Consider the following 18,009-nt stretch of genomic DNA (forward strand, 5'->3'; position numbering starts at 1 on the left):
GCAGTCCTGAGAACCACCCCTGTGCTGTATGTCCACAGGGTTGCTTAGTCTTCTCATGCATCTCTTACCCCAAACCACCATCTGCCTCAGTGTTAACCTTAAGCCTAAACCCTAGCCCTTTGGGTGATGTAAACCAGAGAATAGGGTGAGAGCAAGATGGTCTCTGCTCTTTCAGAACCCTCAGCAGGGCTAGTGTAAGGTATGAGGAGGACAGCTAAGGGATTCTGAGCCTCAGCTGAAGTAGAGCCTTCCATGCTCCAGACCCTCACCTTCTAGAAAACATGCCATTTCTCACATCTATGCACAGTGTATGCTATTCTCCTGTTGAAATCTAAGGGGCTGTGGGGAGGGCTCAATCAGGCCAGTGCTTGATTCACAAGCATCAGGACCTGGTTTCAGATCCTCACCAACTATGTAAAAAGTTAGGTATGTTGCTATACCACACAACTGATGCCAGCACTGGGAAGACAGACAGGAGGCTGTTTGAAGATGCTAGCCACATAATAGTCAAGCTGACTTGGTGAGGTCCAGATTATTTAGAGACACTATCTCAAAAAATAAGGTGGAGAATAGTTGAGGAAGACACTCGTCTTTGGAATTCACATGTATGTGCATGCATGCACAAACATCTACACACAACAGACACACATGCATAACACACACACTCACACACACACACACATACACACACACATACACACACACACTAAGAATGGGCAAGCCAGACTGATTCAATTCTTTCTTAGAGGCTCTGATAAAATGACAAAAGAGGCTTATTTCTATGTCCTTGTCCAGGAATGGAGTTGACAAGGCAAGACTGTAGTGAGAATTTTGGTTTCTTTAAAAAAAAAAAGCACTTATGTGAAAATATTTTTCTTTTAATCATGTATCTGGGATATGGGGCGGTGTTCATTTTTCCACTGATGTTCACTACAGATACTTTGAATCTGGGCACTCAGGACAGGGTATAAATGCCAGAAGAAGAAGAGGAGGAGCAGGAGGAGGAGGAGGAGGAAGAAGAAGAAGAAGGAGAAGGAGAAGGAGAAGGAGAAGGAGAAGGAGAAGAACAAGAAGAGCAAGAAAAAGAACAAGAAGACGAAGAAGAAGAAGAAGAAGAAGAAGAAGAAGAAGAAGAAGAAGAAGAAGAAGAAGAAGAAGAAGAAGAAAGAAGAAGAAGAAGAAAGAAGAACAAGAACAAGAACAAGAATAAGAACAAGAAGAAAAGAGGAGGAGAAAGAGGAGGAAGAACTACTAGCAGGAGTTGTTGTTCCTTCTCTGTTGCCCCTGCTTGCTATTATTGCAGTGTGAGGAGAAGTTGGAGCTATCTTGACTACAAAATGTGACTTGCTCCAAGCAACCTCTTGAACCTCAGCAGCAGGAAGCCTTAAGAGACCTAAGAACCCTTTTCCCTTCTAACCTTCTGTCTTTCCTAGCTGGTATTAGGGGGTTGGAAGGAACTGGGATGGAGAAGACTAGGAAATATAAGAACCCAAATAAAGTAGAGGAAAAAGTATGCCAATGCTAGTCTGTTGGAATACAGGCTCTAAGGCTGAACAGCCCGCAGGGCAGATCAAAAGAAGGGTGACTCTACATGTAAGTGCACAGTTAAAATAGGTGACTGGAGAAGTATCTTTCTCATCTTTCTAATGACATGAATCAGCAGGGACAAGGATCCTGAACACTGAAGAGAAGTAAAGGTTGTGGTTTCTGGGGATCTGCCTACTTCTCCTAGATTGTGGTTACCTAGCTGTGGTAAGGCAGCTACATCTGAGATTTCCTGTGCTCGCTTTGCTAACATTGTCTGACTTAGCACTCTGCTAACTTCATCATTTCCTTGCCACCCCTGGAAACAGTATAGATGATGCTGTACTTCTTAATAAATTTGATTGGCATAACTTATTAGCTTATTCAAGACCTCCTGGTGCTAGCAATTGATTTTGTCTTCTTTACTTGTCTTTCACATTCCTGGTCTTCCTTTTTTTTTCAACACTTGGTTTCTCTGTGTAGCCATGGCTGTCCTGGACTTGCTTTGTAGATGAGGCTGGCCTCAAACTCACAGCAATCCACCTGCCTCTATCTCCCAAGTGATGGGATTAAAGGTGTGCACCACTATGCCCAACATTGGGTCTTCCTTTTAGCACTTCACAGCTTAGTATATTTATCCCTGCCAGAGTACAAGGGTTTATTGCACAGCACCCACATCAGTGGCACAGCAATGCCTACAACTCTCAACACAGGGGATTGGAAACTCCCCTCTTCCCTCTGTACCCATGCAGGCATGTATAGTGAACACATACATATTCTCAAAAATATTAAAATAAATCTAAACCTTGGCTTGGGCATGTTATTTAAGCATTCTACCATTGATATACAAATAGTAGGATTAAAGGAGTGGCCACTTGAGTCTTAGTGTGAAGTTTTAAATAAATGTATCATTAGGTTGTTGAGGAAACCGAGGCACTGGGAGAGTAAATAAATTGTCCAAGATTAAAATGGCTGGAAATTTGACGGTAGCATATTTCCTGTCCTTGGAAAACTAGAAGAACAAGAATCATCATCTCCATAGCCTTTCTCTGAGATTGCAATAGTTGGGGTCTTAGAAGGAGTAGGAGAAAGGTCACCTACCTGTAGTAAGGATGGGTTGTGCAGTAGAGCTCTCTGTGAAAAGTGGAGAGGAGGTCATGGGAGCTGAGGAGAAATGGATTGGAGTAAAAAAAATGGTATTTGAATGTCACAAGTACATGAATGTCACAAGAGAGCATCTTTGCTTTGCAAAGTGAGCCATAGGATGGTAGGTGGAGAGTCTAGCTTTTAAATTATTTTTCCTTTCCATGATTTTGGGTTTTTTTTTTCTTTCTTTTTTTTTCATTTTTTTCTTCTTTATTAATTTATTCTTGTTACATCTCAATGGTTATCCCATCCCTTGTATCCTCCCATTCTTCCCTCCCTCCCATTTTCCCTTTATTCTCCTCCCCTATGACTGTTCCTGAGGGGGATTACCTCCCCCTGTATATGTTCATAGGGTATCAAGTCTCTTCTTGGTAACCTGCTGTCCTTCCTCGGATTGAGTTGGGGGATAGATCAGCTGCAGTTCCCATGGGGTATGGAAAACATAACCATCAGACTTTTAAGTACTCACTGTTGGGAGTAGAAGAAGAGGTTCTTCTATGTGTAAAACCTGCAATAAGAACAGGAGAAAATCAGTATGCAAGGACCGAAATGTTTATGATAGAACTGAGGCCCATGAGCCCCTTCTTTAGCTGAGATGTCAAATCTATACAGTGTAACACTACACATCTAGGTGTCATCAAGAGAACCTTCTGTGTTCTAATGAACTTATAATTTATTTCAGAAAATAAGCACATCCTGATTTCTATCACATATATTCATATATTGTTCTGTCAAAGCCCATGGGAATATTTTGTGGCATTGATTGAGTGAAAGATGAAAGTCCAACCTTGGTTTGAGATGGAATCTTTTTGTTTTGTTTGAGATAGAGTCATATTCTGTAGACCAGGCTGTCCTTAAATTCTCTATGTAACTCAGGCTGAGCACAAACTTGCAGAAAATCTTTCATCTCGTCTTTGAAGTTTTATGATTGCAAACAGTGGCCATTACACCTAGTAAACTATTCTCATTTTCTCTCTGCCTTTCCTCCTTCTCTTTCCTCTTCGACTCATACCCTTTTACTCTCGTTTTTTATGGCACAGGGATCTAACCAAGATTCCTGAACATCCCAGATAAACCCAGAAATTACAGGCATGAGGCACCACTCCTGGCTCAGGATGAATTTTCACATGAAAGGTTCTGATAGAACTAAGGCTAAGAGAATTTGCCTGGGACAGATATCAAGGATCATAGAGATATGAAATATACAGGCATGTGGCTGCATGTTGCCAACCCTAGCACTCAAGGGAGACTGAAACAGGAGAATAACCAGTTTGAGGACAGACTGGGTTACATTTCTAGTTCTAGGCCAGATAGCAAGATGTACCTCAAAGTAAAATATAACAACAAATACCCTCAGACTTGAATTGCTACTGAACCACCATTGGCTCTAACAGGAGATGTCTTTTAATGTGCTAGTGGAAGGCTTTTGTTGATTAGAGACATGTTCAAATGATGCCTTTGTAAGAGAAAAGAGACTCCTCAGCTGCCCTTAACTCAGCAGGTGGTTGCTCAGGTTTAAGATGATATATAGGAAGGGTCTTGTGATCTACCAGAAAGCCCATTTATGTTAGAGTAACATTCTCATCTTCAGATTATGATTCCTAAGGCGATGCTCACCATTGATGTACAGACTGTCCATTTCTAAAGTGAAGGACCCTAGCTGGGTAACACCTTGGGTCTTATTGTTCAGTTCCCAGTACAGTTTCTCTCTGTCCAGCTCAAGGCCCATGGGATCAGAAAGGTGAGTGCAGACAGCATCCACTCCAGTGGCTGTTCCATTTTTCTCAGGCCTAGCCAGGAAAAGAGGCAGAGATGGGTGTTACAATCAGGCATCTCCATTATCTGCCCCAGCGACCCAGGAGCAGCAAGATATATTATCATTAGCTGTGACACATTTCCAGTATCACCCCAAGTAGCAAATCTTCCTACTGTGCATGTCCTTTATTTTCCTATGAAAGGCCTCTCTTCTTCCCGTTGTCTTTTTCCCTCCACCCTAGCACAGAGGCAGCTTCTGTATACCCCCTCTTAATTAACCTCCCACCAGAGATCTGTCACATGTTGTGACTTTATGGTGTCCATTGGTTAGATCATAACATTTGGAGCCAAGACTCAACAGGCTCTCCTGGTGTTTGTGTTTCCCTTTCTGGGTTAAACTGCATTCCAGGACCCTATTTTCAGTCTACATGCAACAGCCCCACTTTCCAGATAACTCATTTCTGCATGCTCTATAGAACCTATAGAAGCCAAGATTGGTAAATCCCCCAATCCTAGTCTGTGTAAACATCTCCCTGGTTCTGAAGAACTAACCATTAATTGTCTGGCATTCTCTGGTATTCTCGGAGACAGAGGTACCCCCAGCCACAGTCTTTAAGGCTAAAGTTGACCCTCTCCAAGGACTACCACCATTGACCATTCCCCTTGGGTGAGGCTTCATTTTTCTACCATCGTGGTTTCTCATCTGTGTCTCTCTGTCTCTCTGTCTCTCTGCCTCTCTGTCTCTGTCTCTGTCTCTGTCTCTGTCTCTGTCTCTGTCCCTGTCTCTCTGTCTCTCTGCATCTCCATCTCTGTCTCTCTCTGTCTCTCTCTGTGTCTCTGTCTCTGTCTCTGTCTCTCTGTCTCTGTCTCTGTCTCTCTGTCTCTGTCTCTGTGTCTGTCTCTCTCTCTCTCTCTCTCTCTCTCTCTCTCTCTCTCTCTCTCTCTCTCTCTCTCTCACATACACACACACACACACACACACACACACACACACACACACACACATCCTAATAGGTGGACACTATCTATTTGGACTTTTAGATCTTGTCCCTGCTTAGCTCCGTCACAAGATGGTCAGTCCTATGTCCTTTGGATGCACTGGGCTCAGGCCTGTGACTCCTTTCCTTAGCCTTGGGAACTGTGTGTTTGACAGTACCTCCAGTCTCCCCACTGGGATGCCTTTTGGTGAACCTTGAACCCCTATCTAGTTCTCAACTTCAGGGCTTCTAAACTCATATGCCTTTGCAGCCAGACTTGGCCAAAATATATACCCCTTAGATAAAGAATCCAAATGGTCACCTAATGGCACTTTAAATCCCAGTACTATGTGGGACCTTTACAATCACTGCCAGTGATGAGGAAAATGGAAGGAGGTTCCCTATGTTCAAGCTTTCTCTTATCTTTGCTCAAAGCCTTCTCTCTGTTCTTCTGTTCTTCCTGTTCCTCCACTCAGCTCTTTTTAGCTATGAAGTCACAAAAAAGGAAATCTCTACTACCCTTGATCTGGATAAGGAACCCCATCCTTAGCAGCTCCAATCCATAGCTCGCTCTCCTCTGGCTTCTTCAGCCTCCTTGTCTTACTTTCCAGTAACAGGGCACTCTAACCATCCTACATTGGCACCTACTTTCACCCCACCAGCAGCCTTTAATTCTCCCACTGCTTGCTCCCACTCTGCAGTTGGACACCCCAGACACCCTCACCCCCCACTGTCTCTCTGCACTCAGCCTAACCCAGCCCCAGTTTTCTTTTTGTGGGAGGTTGCTGGTGTGGATGACCTGGTCAAAGCACATGTTCCTTTTTCATTATGTGAACTCTCTCACACAAAGAAAAACAAAAATAAACACATAAACAAATAACCTGGGATTCTAAACCTCTAACTCCTCTACTTTCATTAAAGGATTCCAATATATTACTGAATCCCATAGTCTCACATTCCATGACATATGTATGATTCTAACTAAGAGCTTGTTCCCTGAGGAGCACAGGTAAGCTTGGGAACAGGCTAGAGATCATGCAGATAAAGGATACCAAACTAATCCAGTACACCCAGCCAAGGCTGAGGCATCTCATATCAGGATCTGAATGGGACTATAACTCCTCAGGTAGCATTCTAGCTAGAGATCAGTTTACAATTTGCTTCCTAACCAGTCTGCACTTACACCAGTAAACTATGAGAAACACCAAGAGGTCATCTGAGACAATCATGAAAACCCATCTCAATTCCTAGAATGGCTCACAAAGGCCCTCTCACAGTACACCAATCTAGACCCCCAAAAGTCAGAGGGTATACAACTCCTCATGACCTATTTTTTTCTGTAGTTTCCTCAACATTGGGGCCAAGTTTACACACTTGGAGAGAAGATCCCTAACTCCACAAGCAGAAGTCTTAACACTGGCCTTTAACATGTATCATGGGAGAAATGAAAAAGCCTGCAAGCAAAAATACCAAATGCTGGCCAAGGCCATTCTACCAGTTTTGGTGACTGCCTGGGCTTCCTTGCCTTCTATAGCTCAAGGACCACCAGGTCCCTGCTTCAAATGTGGTCAAGAGGGTCACTCTGCTCAGGGCTGCCCTAACCACCACAAGCCACCCCAGCCATATGCAAAATGCCATCAAGAGCAACATTGGGCTGTTGACTGCCCCCATATCCCCCGTGACACGGGGACATCACTCTCAGATTGCCCTCCAATGGATCTCCTAGTAATGGCTAACTGAAAGGTCCCAAGCTCCTTTGACCCAAACATGGTCATCATTGACAGGAAGTCCTGATATATGACTGACCTACTTTCTTCCTCCTGGACAGCAGGGCCACTTACTCGATCCAGATGTAGATTTGGGGAACCACCTCTCCTTGTTTTCCTATTGTCATGGTAGGGGAGCAGCTTTCCCAACCTTGCCAGACCACCTTCCACGCCACCCCCCCCAAATACTCAATTGCATTCTCAGAGGTGTTTCTCTCACTCTTTCTTTTTTAGTGGTGCCAGCCTGTCCTGTTCCCTTATTGGGAAGTGATTTTCTGTCCAACATGGTCTAGTGAAGGGAGGAGAAAGAAGAGGAAAGAGAAGAGGGATCCACATAGAGAGGACTAGGAAACACCAGAAGAAAGGAAGTGGACCTAGGAGCCGAGTAAAAAGCAAGTATATTGTGGAAAATCGCAATGAGAAGAAGCTGTATTAGCTTGGAGATTTAAGATGCAGTAATTATAGCTCAGTATTGTTCTTTAGGCTAATTAAGCATATCCTAGTCTCTCTTTATGGTTATTTAGGTATAAAGCTGGTCATGAGTAACAGCTGGTTTATTACAATAATAATTCAATAGTAAATATTAATAATCATTCAACAAGAGCCTCTACTGAGTCTGATCATGGATTCAATAGCTGCCTGACATAATAAAAGCACAGTTCAAATCTTACCCTTCTTGGATGTTGCAGGAATAACTGCTGGTGTTCCCACTGGAACAGCAGGACTGACTATTTCCCTAACCATGTATCATCTGTTTTCTTCCCAGTTTATCCAGGACCTCCAGCAGGTGGCCCAAACCATACACACTCTTTAAGGACAAATTGATTCCCTGGCTGTAGTGGTACTCCAAAACCTACAGAGAGTAGATCTTCTTACAGTTTAAAAGGTGGCCTTTTCCTCTTCCTCAAAGAGAAATGCTGCTCCTCTGTCAGCCAATTGGGTATAGTAGAAAAACCCACCAAAGAAAAAAATCAGATTGTGAAAGCTATAATGTGTCCTGGTGTGACATACTTTATGGTGTTCATTGCTTAGATCATGTCAATGGGGAGATGTAGATTCCAAAGTTGGAGCTCAGAAAAGGTTCTATGAGGGAGAAAAGAAGTGGGGTTGCTAGTGAAGAATTAATGGCTTTTATGCCAGAAGAAGACAATAAATAATAAAGCAAAGGCCTGTGAAAAAAGACACAGCATCTAAACATGTCAGTATTTGTGCTATCCTTTAACACAGCATCTATAACACAACCTCATATGTCTTAATACCAAAAATGTAACAATTGGGGGTGGACAAAGAAACCTGCAAATAAGATAAAATAAAACAATTTCAACTGGCTTATTCAACTGTTGATTGATGCAGATATATTTCTCCACATCTCTATGGTTTATTTTTTATATATGAAATGAGTCAACAGTTTCAGCCCAGTGATTGTCAATACTAAATATCAACCTGATACAATATGAAGTTGGCTACTAAAAGTCTTAAGAAGAATTCTCTGGATCAGGTCAGTTTGTCAGCAAGTCTGTGAGGAACTCTTTTGCTTGTTATTGATGTAGGACAACTAAGACCACAGTGAATGACACTGATTCTGAGCCTGTAATAAAAAAAAAAAGCTAGCAAGCAGGCAGCAGACAGATGGGTGCCTTAAGTGTTCTCTCCTCTGGACTGTGGGTGTGATATGACCAGTTGTCTCCAGTCCTTTCCACTGTAACGTCTCCACATGATGGACTATAGACTATAACGGTATGCCAAATAAAATGTCCTTATGTAGACTGCTTTTTTTTTGTCAGAGTATTTTATCACAGCAACCATAATGAAACTGTAAGAAAACTAAACAGGTAATGCTCAATAAAAACACACACTACTGTCTCCGGAAAGGAGAAGGAGCCTACATTTTCCAGCCTGAAAGGGAAAGGGCTAGAGAGGAGTTGGTGGTCACCTGCCTCTAGAACATTAGGGACAGGGAGTTAGGAGTTAGACCTGGTCATCTTCTATGTTTGATGCATACATACTCTGGAGCTCTTACCTCAGTGAAATCAGTCTGCAGCCAGAATAAAGATGCCCGATACTGCTATTCTTGAACATGGGCTTGAGCTGTGGACAAAAGGGAAGATGAGCTATGAGGCCAAGGGCTACAAGACAGAGATGATACAGGGTGAGTCTGAAAGAGTTCTGACCAGGCGGTTCAAGATCCTCTCTGTGTTGTTGAATATTTCAGATCCTTGGGATCCCATGTCCTCTGTATAGTGCAGGTTGGTTATAGTGAAATTGAGGGTGAAGGGAACCAGAGATGGGTGTGTACCTGTAACAAAAGAGAGAAGTGGGAAGTATACTGTGCACTGTCACCTGGGATGGCTGTAGTCAAAGGGATGGCTACATTTAGCTTCTGTGAAACCAGTCTTCAGAACCTTCTCATTTTATAAAACTAAAACTCTAAACAACCAAAAGCTCCCATTTGTCCTTCCTTAACCTGTAGCCACCATTATTCTTCTTTTCTGATTATATGAATTTTAGTAGTCTCTAGCTCTGTTATGAGAAAAATCATATGGCATTTCACTTATGTGGAGATTTCCTCAATATTATCTATAATAATTGTGAGGATTTCCTACTTTGGGGGTTAATAACATCCAACTGCATGGATACATTTTATTTATATTTACCCATTAACCTGCACATATACATTCAGGTTACTTATATATTTTGACTGTTTGTATAATGCATATGACAGCATGGGTGTGAGTTATTTTCTCATTTATTTATTTACTTGGTGGTATGTAAGTATAAGGGTGTTGCTGTATGCGTGTAGTTTATGTGCAAGGTGTGCATGCTGGTACATGGAGGCCAGGGAATGGTTTCTGGTGTTCTGGTCTAATACTTTCTTAGTTATTTCCTTGAGACCCAGTCTCACTGATTCTGGAGGTAGGTTTGTAGGCAACAAGCCCCAATAATCCTTCCATTTCTAGCCACCCGCTCCCACCCCAAATTCTGGGCTTACAGTCATATGTGGCCATACTTGCTTTTTATAGTAAGTGATTTTACTCTCTGATCCATTTCCCTAGACAAAGATATTTGTTTTTGAAGCTAAAATGATATAAGTACTATGCTATATTTTTGTATCTCCTATAGTGTAATGTTGGGTGTTTGTCCCCTGAACTTGCCCTAGGACTTCAATCTGAAAGAACTTGTGATATAAATCTAGCCCTCTGTGGCAGGCACCCAGAGTTTTAGCAGAATATACATCTACAATGTGGAAAAATAAAGAGAAAGGACAATAATCATAATCATGACTGGCATCTACAATTCTTTCTAATATTTAAATGGAATTTCCATAAAATGCATACATATTGCTTCACACATGAATTGAATCAATCTATAAATAGAAAGTGAGTATGAAACAGGTGATAAATACATGAGGAGTGAATAAATGAAATGAAAGTAAATTCCACAGAAGAAACAACCAAAGAATTAGTCATGATCATGAGAGAAAAAAATCTATGGGCCAGGATTGAATGAAAAGAAACATCTATTAATAGAAAAGTCTAAAAAAATCTTTCAGATACAGGAAGTGAGGATTTGAACTTGAGAAGTCAGAGATAGCTGGCCTTCATAAATAGCTAGTGTAAAGGAAAGGTTCTGTGGTTAGACCAAGGCCAGGGTATTAGAACAGCAAATTAGTGTCTGGGGGTGTCCCAAGCACAGAGTGCAGAACAGACTGAGTGCAGAGTCAATACCATACAAAGGAGTGTTGATAAATCACAGACTCTAGAGATATGGTCCTTAACTGCAGAGCTTGGAATAGGGATTGTGGGAAATTTGGGTTAATGGAGCTGCTCTAGAGTTCTGGGGGAACCGAATGTTATTAAATTAACTTCATTGGAGAGAAATGCCATTTTTTTTATCCTGTAGAGCTGACTCTGGGAAGCCCTGTAGATATTGGAGCATCACAGCTTTGAGTACTCACTGCTGGTGGTAGGAGTCCAGTACCGTTGGTTATAACCTACAGGCAGGAGAGAAAGAGTAATAATAAAGCACTTTGATGTAAGCACTAAGAGTTGAAAAAAAAAAGTAACCATGAAAGTAGAAGACATTCTGAGATTTATATATAAACAGTAATAACTGAGTCTTTCTTGGCCCTTACTATGTGCCTTGTCCTGCAGTAATATTCATGATGAATATCATCACCATTAATTTTTACTAAAACAGTATAAGTCTAGATGATTCATCGTATAAAGGTACTTGCCAGCAAACCTGACCATCTGTGTTCACTATTTCAGACTTATATGGAAGAAGGACAGAACCACCTCCCAGAGTGTTTCTCTAACTTCAACATGCATATCAAGACATGCATTAAAACTACCACCCCCACAAGTAAATGACCAAATAAAAATATGTAAATTTGTATTTAAAACTTCAGGGCATGATAAGATTACTGTTAACATGACCACACAGCCAAGTGGCTGTCTGCAGTGGGCATGTCAACACCAATCATGAGTCAAGGGCATGAGGGGTGGGGGTGGCACAGTCTTTGCTTTCAGTTATGTACCAGATAGTAAGCTCATCAATTTCTAATGGAAAGTCCCAAACTTGGGTGGATCATAAAACTAAGCAAAAAAGAGATGAATGTAGAAAAGGGACCTGCTAGGAGGAAGAAGTAAGAAAAAGAGTGGGAGGGAGGTAAGGGAGAGCAGAGGGCTAGAGTAAGCAGAATACATGTCCAAGAAGAAATTTAAGAAAAAAAATTAAAAGTTAAAACCATATACAATGATAGCAGATACCTGTATTTTGAGAGGCATATACTATGTCAAGCCAATAATATATATTACAAAGGAAAACATGTTTATGATAAGCATATTTATAATTTCTGTGCAGATAATTTAAGTCTTTCTTTGCTCTTCTTAACAAAATTATATGACACTATCTTAGCGTATGCATATTATTTATAGCATAGAACTAATGATCTGTAGCAGGTTGTGGGAGAGGTATGTGGGGATAAAAAATAAACAAATGGAGAGTTCGGGAGATAGCTCAGTGATAAAAGTGTTTGCTACATGCCCTGGTTAGCTGTAACTGTCAACTTGATATAACCTAGCATTATCTGGGAAGAGAATAAAAACTATGGAATTACCCAGGTCAGATTGATCTACTGGGAACTATTTTGATTAATTAATACAGGTAGATGCATGCCACTGTGGGCAGCCCCATCCCTAGGCAGATGGCAGTTCTGGGGTATATAAGAAACCTAGTTAATTATAAGGTTGTCTGGCAACCAGAAGAAGCATCCTTCATACTTTCTGTATCACTTCCTTGGCTATAAAGTAGACTCTCTGGTTGGAGGTAGGATATCCACAGGGATAACCCAAACAGGGATATCCCTTGGTATACAGGTAAATCTAGAGCCTTGAGCATGCTAAGCAAGTAGCTAGCATCTGAGCTTCAACCTGGGAGAAAAAGGAGGAGGAAGAGGAGGAGGCCAAGGAAAAACCTTTTTGTGACTATTTTTCTAGAAAACGATTTTTCTAGAAGAAGAATATAAAAAAGATAAGAAGGGAAGGGGGAGGAGAAGGAGGAGGAATAAGAGAAGGAAAAGAGGAGAAGAAGGAGGCCTGCCTTCTATTTCTGCTTTGATTTTCACTAGGGATAGAATGTGACCTAGAATCCAAAGACAGATAGACTATTTTTTCCATAAAACTGCTATGCTTAAGTTATTAAACAGTTGCAGAAATGAAACTAGGACAAACATACAAATGTGAGGACCTAAGGCCATATGCCGAGATCCCACATAAAATCAGGGCATGTCACCTGGGTGTCTCTAAACTTGGTATTTTCTGGTGAGGTGGGGAGCAGAGACAGAATCTCCAGGAGTTAGTCAGCCAGCTATCCTGAAGTATATGCCGGTGAACAACATGGAGACTGTGTCTCAAAAAAGGGAGACGGCAGAGACTAATACCTACTGCTGCCTTCTGACTTCCACATATGCACAGTGCAACACACATACCTATACTCATATGTACAAATACATAAATACATACATACATACATACATACATACATACATACATACGCCTAGAGTGTTCATTAATTATGTGTATATATATACATATATAATATATGGATGATAATGATATGTATGGCTTGAGAAAGTCAGGAAAACTATGAGGAAAGGAATAGGATGCTTTAAACATGAAAAATTAGGCCATCAGATGTAATTACTAACAATTAAATTTTGACAGAAACTGGAGAACTTGTGTGTGTGTGTGTGTGTGTGTGTGTGTGTGTGTGTGTGTGTGTGTTGCCAGAGTCTTGTGCATACTAGGCAAGTGCCCTACTTGTAAGATGTATACCAGGAGGAAAAGGAGAAGAAAGCCAAGGAAAGAACTCCCCATGACTGTTTCTCTGGAGGATAAAGAAGGTAAGGAGGGAAAGAAGAGTGGTAGAGAATGAAGAGGAAGAGAAGGATGAAAAAGAGGAAAAGGCCACGAGAAGGACTTTCCATGACTATTTTTTTGTATCATGGATTCCATTTCTACTATTTATCTAAGAGATAAAAATGCAGATCAGATCTGGGCAGAGCTCTGAAATTTTTGTTATTCCTGTATTATTTTATTTGACTTTCAAAGTAACCTTACATCTATATATTCATCCATTTTTTTCTGTAATGCTACACTAAAGCCTGGAGGGATTTTTTCTGGCTTGTTAACCATCACACAAAACAAATCTATCATTCAACAATATACGTACTTTAGAAAAATTATTTGTGTTGGTCTAAATTTTATAGTAAACTTTTTGTGTACTTTTTAATATTGTCAACTTGGAAGGACATACAGTGCCATAGAAGGCAAGCCTTAAAGCACCCCTGTAAGGGATTATGTAAATTAGGTTGGCCTACAGGCAATGTCTGTAAAGGATTATTTGATCAGATTAATGGAATCACTCCCCCAAACATGACTGATTCCATTTCCTGAGCTAGATGAGTGGCACTGTTTCTCTCCCCTCCCTCTCCACTTACTGATTGTAGATATGATTCAACTAGTGGCTTCAAGTTACATGCTGGGATGCACCTTGAAGTATAAGTCAAAATAAACCCCGCCTTTCAACTGTGAGTGACTGAGGAGCTCCAAATCCTACTTGAGGCACTATTGGTGGTTGAGGGATGCTAAGGAAGAAAGAGTCAATTTTCTGTATGCATGTGGTCCTTGATTCAACCATGCCCCAGTAAATGACCCCACAACCACTGCGCATGGACAATAGAAATTCCTTTTCTTTCTTTCTTTCTTTCTTTCTTTCTTTCTTTCTTTCTTTCTTTCTTTTTTCTAGACAGGGTTTCTCTATGTTTCCCTGGCTGTCCTGGACTCACTTTGTAGAACAAAGTGGCCTTGAACTCATAGAGATCTACCTGTCTTTGTCTTCCATGTGCTGGAATTAAAGGCATGTGCCACTACTGCCTGGCAAATTACTTTTTTTGTTTTTTGTTTGTTTGTTTTGTTTTGTTTCTCTAAGACAGGGTTTCTCTGTGTAGCCTTGGCTGTCCTAGACTTGCTTTGTAGACCACGCTGGCCTTGAACTAACAGTGATCCTCCTGCCTCTGCCTCCTGAGTGCTGGGATTAAAGGCATGTGCCTCCATGCTTGGCTAACAGCAGAAGTTCAACTCCCTGAATTATGGTGGTATTTTCGCTGTCATGATCTTGTTCAGGTCCTGTGCGTGTAGTCACAACCACTGTGAGTTCATGTGTGGCACATTCCTATAATGTCTAGAAAATACTATTTTGCTACAGATGTTTACTGCATCTGGATCAGAGTATTTTGTCATGGTAACTGAAAAGTATCTTCTGGAGACAAAACACTATGCTCTAAATAATACAGCAACAAATATATTTCATATTATACATAAAGATAATCTCTAAGTGGATATAAAGAAGGAAATATCTGTGAATTAGGCTAGATTATTTGGCCAGAGGCTGCCTGTCTAGATGTTGGGGCTTTCTCTGGATGGCTCACCATGTTACCTGTGGTTTTCAAGAGTGACTATGGGTGAAATCCTCATTCTGGCATGCTTAATAGTCATAATATAAGTCAAATTATTTCCTCCTTGAATGATCAGTAAAATGAAAATAACAACTCACAAGGTTTTGAGTAGATTAACTTCATTACAAAATTCTCACCACAAAGGATCCTTTTGATAAGCTGCTATTAATTATTGTTCTTGGCAGGCCTGCTCTGTGACAGCTTTGCTCTCAGCACCATCTCAACAGTCCCTATTCAGTGTGTATTTATTAAGGGTAGCAATGTTTTTGGAAGTTTTAGTTGTCTGAGTTGGCTCATGAAGCCTGAGAATTAAGTTGTTATGATGAAGGGAAAGAAGAGTGAGCACACTGTCAGGCAACTGGGAAGCACGGAACCAGAGTCATCCATCATTCTCCCCTTCCCCCTTCATCTGATATTCTAATTGGATCTTATTGTGGATCCCTATAGGATCAGGTGAGTCCTGTTCTCTCTTTCCACCTGCCCCCTTCTGAGGAAAGCCTCCCAGGCCCAGTTCCACATGCATAGCATTCCTGACAATTGTCCCAAACCTCTAGGTTCCCAAGTGTCCCCTGCCCACCCACCCCTGCCCCAGATGGCCGAACCTGGCCAAAAGTCCAGCATGTGGCAGACAAGTCATTTTCCTTCACCTACAATCCTTAACAGCCCTGCCTAATATACTTTGGATGCAACTCCCTCTGGTTTCACCCTTTGAGCCTGTAATCTCACCAAGGAACACGGTTCCCAAATAAATCTGCCCCTTTTTATACTTTTAATTTGACTCAAACTGACTTTCATGGGTTGAACATTTCAAATGAGGCATCTAAGAAATATCAGGCCTGTACCAGGGTTACAAGAAATTCTCAAACAATAAATTAAAATATAAATCCAAAAGTTTATGTGCAATAATTTCTCAAGCTTGGGCCGATTGGCATTTTTTTAAATCACTGGTAGGGAGCTATCTTGCACATTTGGGATTCTTACCAGTTTCCACTTCTCTGTACCTGACAGAAAATATTAACACCATTTTAGTAGTGACATGGATGTCTCCAGACATAGATAGGCATCTTTTGGAAAGCATAATCACCCTCTATGACGAGCTATAGGCATAGAACGGTCACTATGTAAATGCCATGGTTTGGATCTGAAGTGTCCTCCAGAGAGTTCATGTGTTGAAGGTTTGGTCCCCAACTGGTACAACTATTGAAAGGTGATTGGATTTTAAGAGTGATAACTTCCTCAATGAATGAGCCAATAACTGCAGAGGTGGGAACCCATTGGAGACACTAGGTCACTGGTTCCACATGCCATTATGTATCACATCCCCAAACTCTCCCTGCCTCCTTGTTCCTTGGATTCTATAAAAGAGCAGATTTCCTCTTCTATGCCTTCCCCATATTTTTTTTATCTTGCCACAGGCCTAAAAGTAACCAAACAACAATGATTAATCTTTGTCAACCTGATCTAAATTTAGAGTCATGTGAAACGGACATGTATGTGTGTTCGTGAAGGCATTTCTAAGCACCATTCAGTGAGCTGGAATCTCAGACTGAATACAGACAGAGAAGATGAACTCAGTACCAGGCTTCATCTCACTCTGCTTCTGGACTACAGATGTAGTAGTGTGAACAGCTGTTTTAACATCTGCATGACATGATGTCACTGCTATGATTGGCTGTACTCTGGACTGTGAGCCAGCCTATTCCATTTCTTCGTCTCTTGCCTTTGTCGGGTGTTTGTCACAGTGATGAGGAAAGTAAATAAATATTACAGGAAATAAGTAACCTGACCTGAAACACCTGAAACTTTTCTCTAAATTCAGTCTCTGTGAATTTGTTACAGCAATGAAACCTAACACTGGAGGAGACCCCCGTTCTGACACAGATACTCACCGTTGACATAGAGACTATCTTTGTCTAGAATGTAGGAACCCAGCCTGGTAATGCCATTGGTCAGCTGGGTCACTTCTTGATACAGCTGCTTTCTGTCCAGGGGAGGAGTCATTGGGTCAGAATGGTAGGTGCAGACAGTGTCCACTCCAGTGGCTTCCCCATTCTCTCCAGACCTAAAATTATGGGAATATGGGAATGCTTTATTTAGAGACATGAGGGTCCTTCTTTAGGTTTTCTACTTTGTAAAGTGGCGAAACTCTTGAAAATTTCTTCAATTTGTGTCTCTTTCTCTGATTTTTCCTTCAATTATTTGGTTGACATATATCATGTCAACTACCAGATCTTTTTTATTAGAAAGTCTAATGCTACTAGGAAACTCTTGGAATATCTACCAGATGATTACTTTCTAACTCCTACATTTCTTTTTTTTTCTCTCTTTCCTTTCTTTCTCCTACTTTTCCTTTCTACTTTTTTCTAACTCTTTTTTCCATTCTTATCTATCATTTTCTTATGTCCCTCTTCTCTTTTTTATTAATTTTTATTCATTATTATTTTACTCTGCTGCATTCTATTATCTAATATCATAGAGATTTTCTTTGGAAGGGAAGAAATAAGAAATGATAAGCAGAAGGTAGAGCAGAAATAAGAGAAAGGAAAAAGAGGATAAATAAAAGGAGGAGGGGGAAGAGGGGGAGGAGGAGGAAAAGTAACACTCCTAACTCTTACATTCCCCTTATTTATGATAACCCACCCATAAAATAGTTTATTTTTCTGTGATTCCTATGGCTACTGTACATTCACCATCAAAGTATGGCTCATCATCCTTATCTGTAGAAAGCCTCCACTCAGCTCCCCAGGGTCAAGCTAAAACTTCACTGCTGGGCTCTTTTAGCCTCTGTGTAGAGATTAATGATCTTTTTGACCTGGTGCATTCA

General features: G+C 41.0%; 2 protein-coding genes across 2 annotated transcripts in view; one reads left to right on the forward strand and one right to left on the reverse strand.

Moving 5' to 3' along the window:
• MBD3L1 (methyl-CpG binding domain protein 3 like 1) overlaps positions 1-18,009 on the forward strand; it is a 240,052-nt gene that overhangs the window by 110,925 nt on the left and 111,118 nt on the right. The gene's annotated exons all lie outside the window — the stretch shown is intronic.
• The window catches only part of MUC16 (mucin 16, cell surface associated), a 168,871-nt gene that overhangs the window by 96,071 nt on the left and 54,791 nt on the right, over positions 1-18,009 (reverse strand). Inside the window, exons 6-12 of the mRNA XM_084783450.1 lie at positions 17,075-17,247; positions 11,124-11,159; positions 9,340-9,464; positions 9,189-9,256; positions 4,288-4,460; positions 3,140-3,178; positions 2,626-2,688 (exon numbers count right to left, since the gene is read on the reverse strand). Of these exons, the coding sequence (XP_084639576.1) occupies positions 2,626-2,688; positions 3,140-3,178; positions 4,288-4,460; positions 9,189-9,256; positions 9,340-9,464; positions 11,124-11,159; positions 17,075-17,247 (677 nt within the window). The remainder of the gene's footprint in view (positions 1-2,625; positions 2,689-3,139; positions 3,179-4,287; positions 4,461-9,188; positions 9,257-9,339; positions 9,465-11,123; positions 11,160-17,074; positions 17,248-18,009) is intronic.

Source organism: Acomys minous (assembly GCF_964271855.1).
Source record: "Acomys minous genome assembly, chromosome: 5".
NCBI classification, from domain to species: Eukaryota; Metazoa; Chordata; class Mammalia; order Rodentia; family Muridae; genus Acomys; species Acomys minous.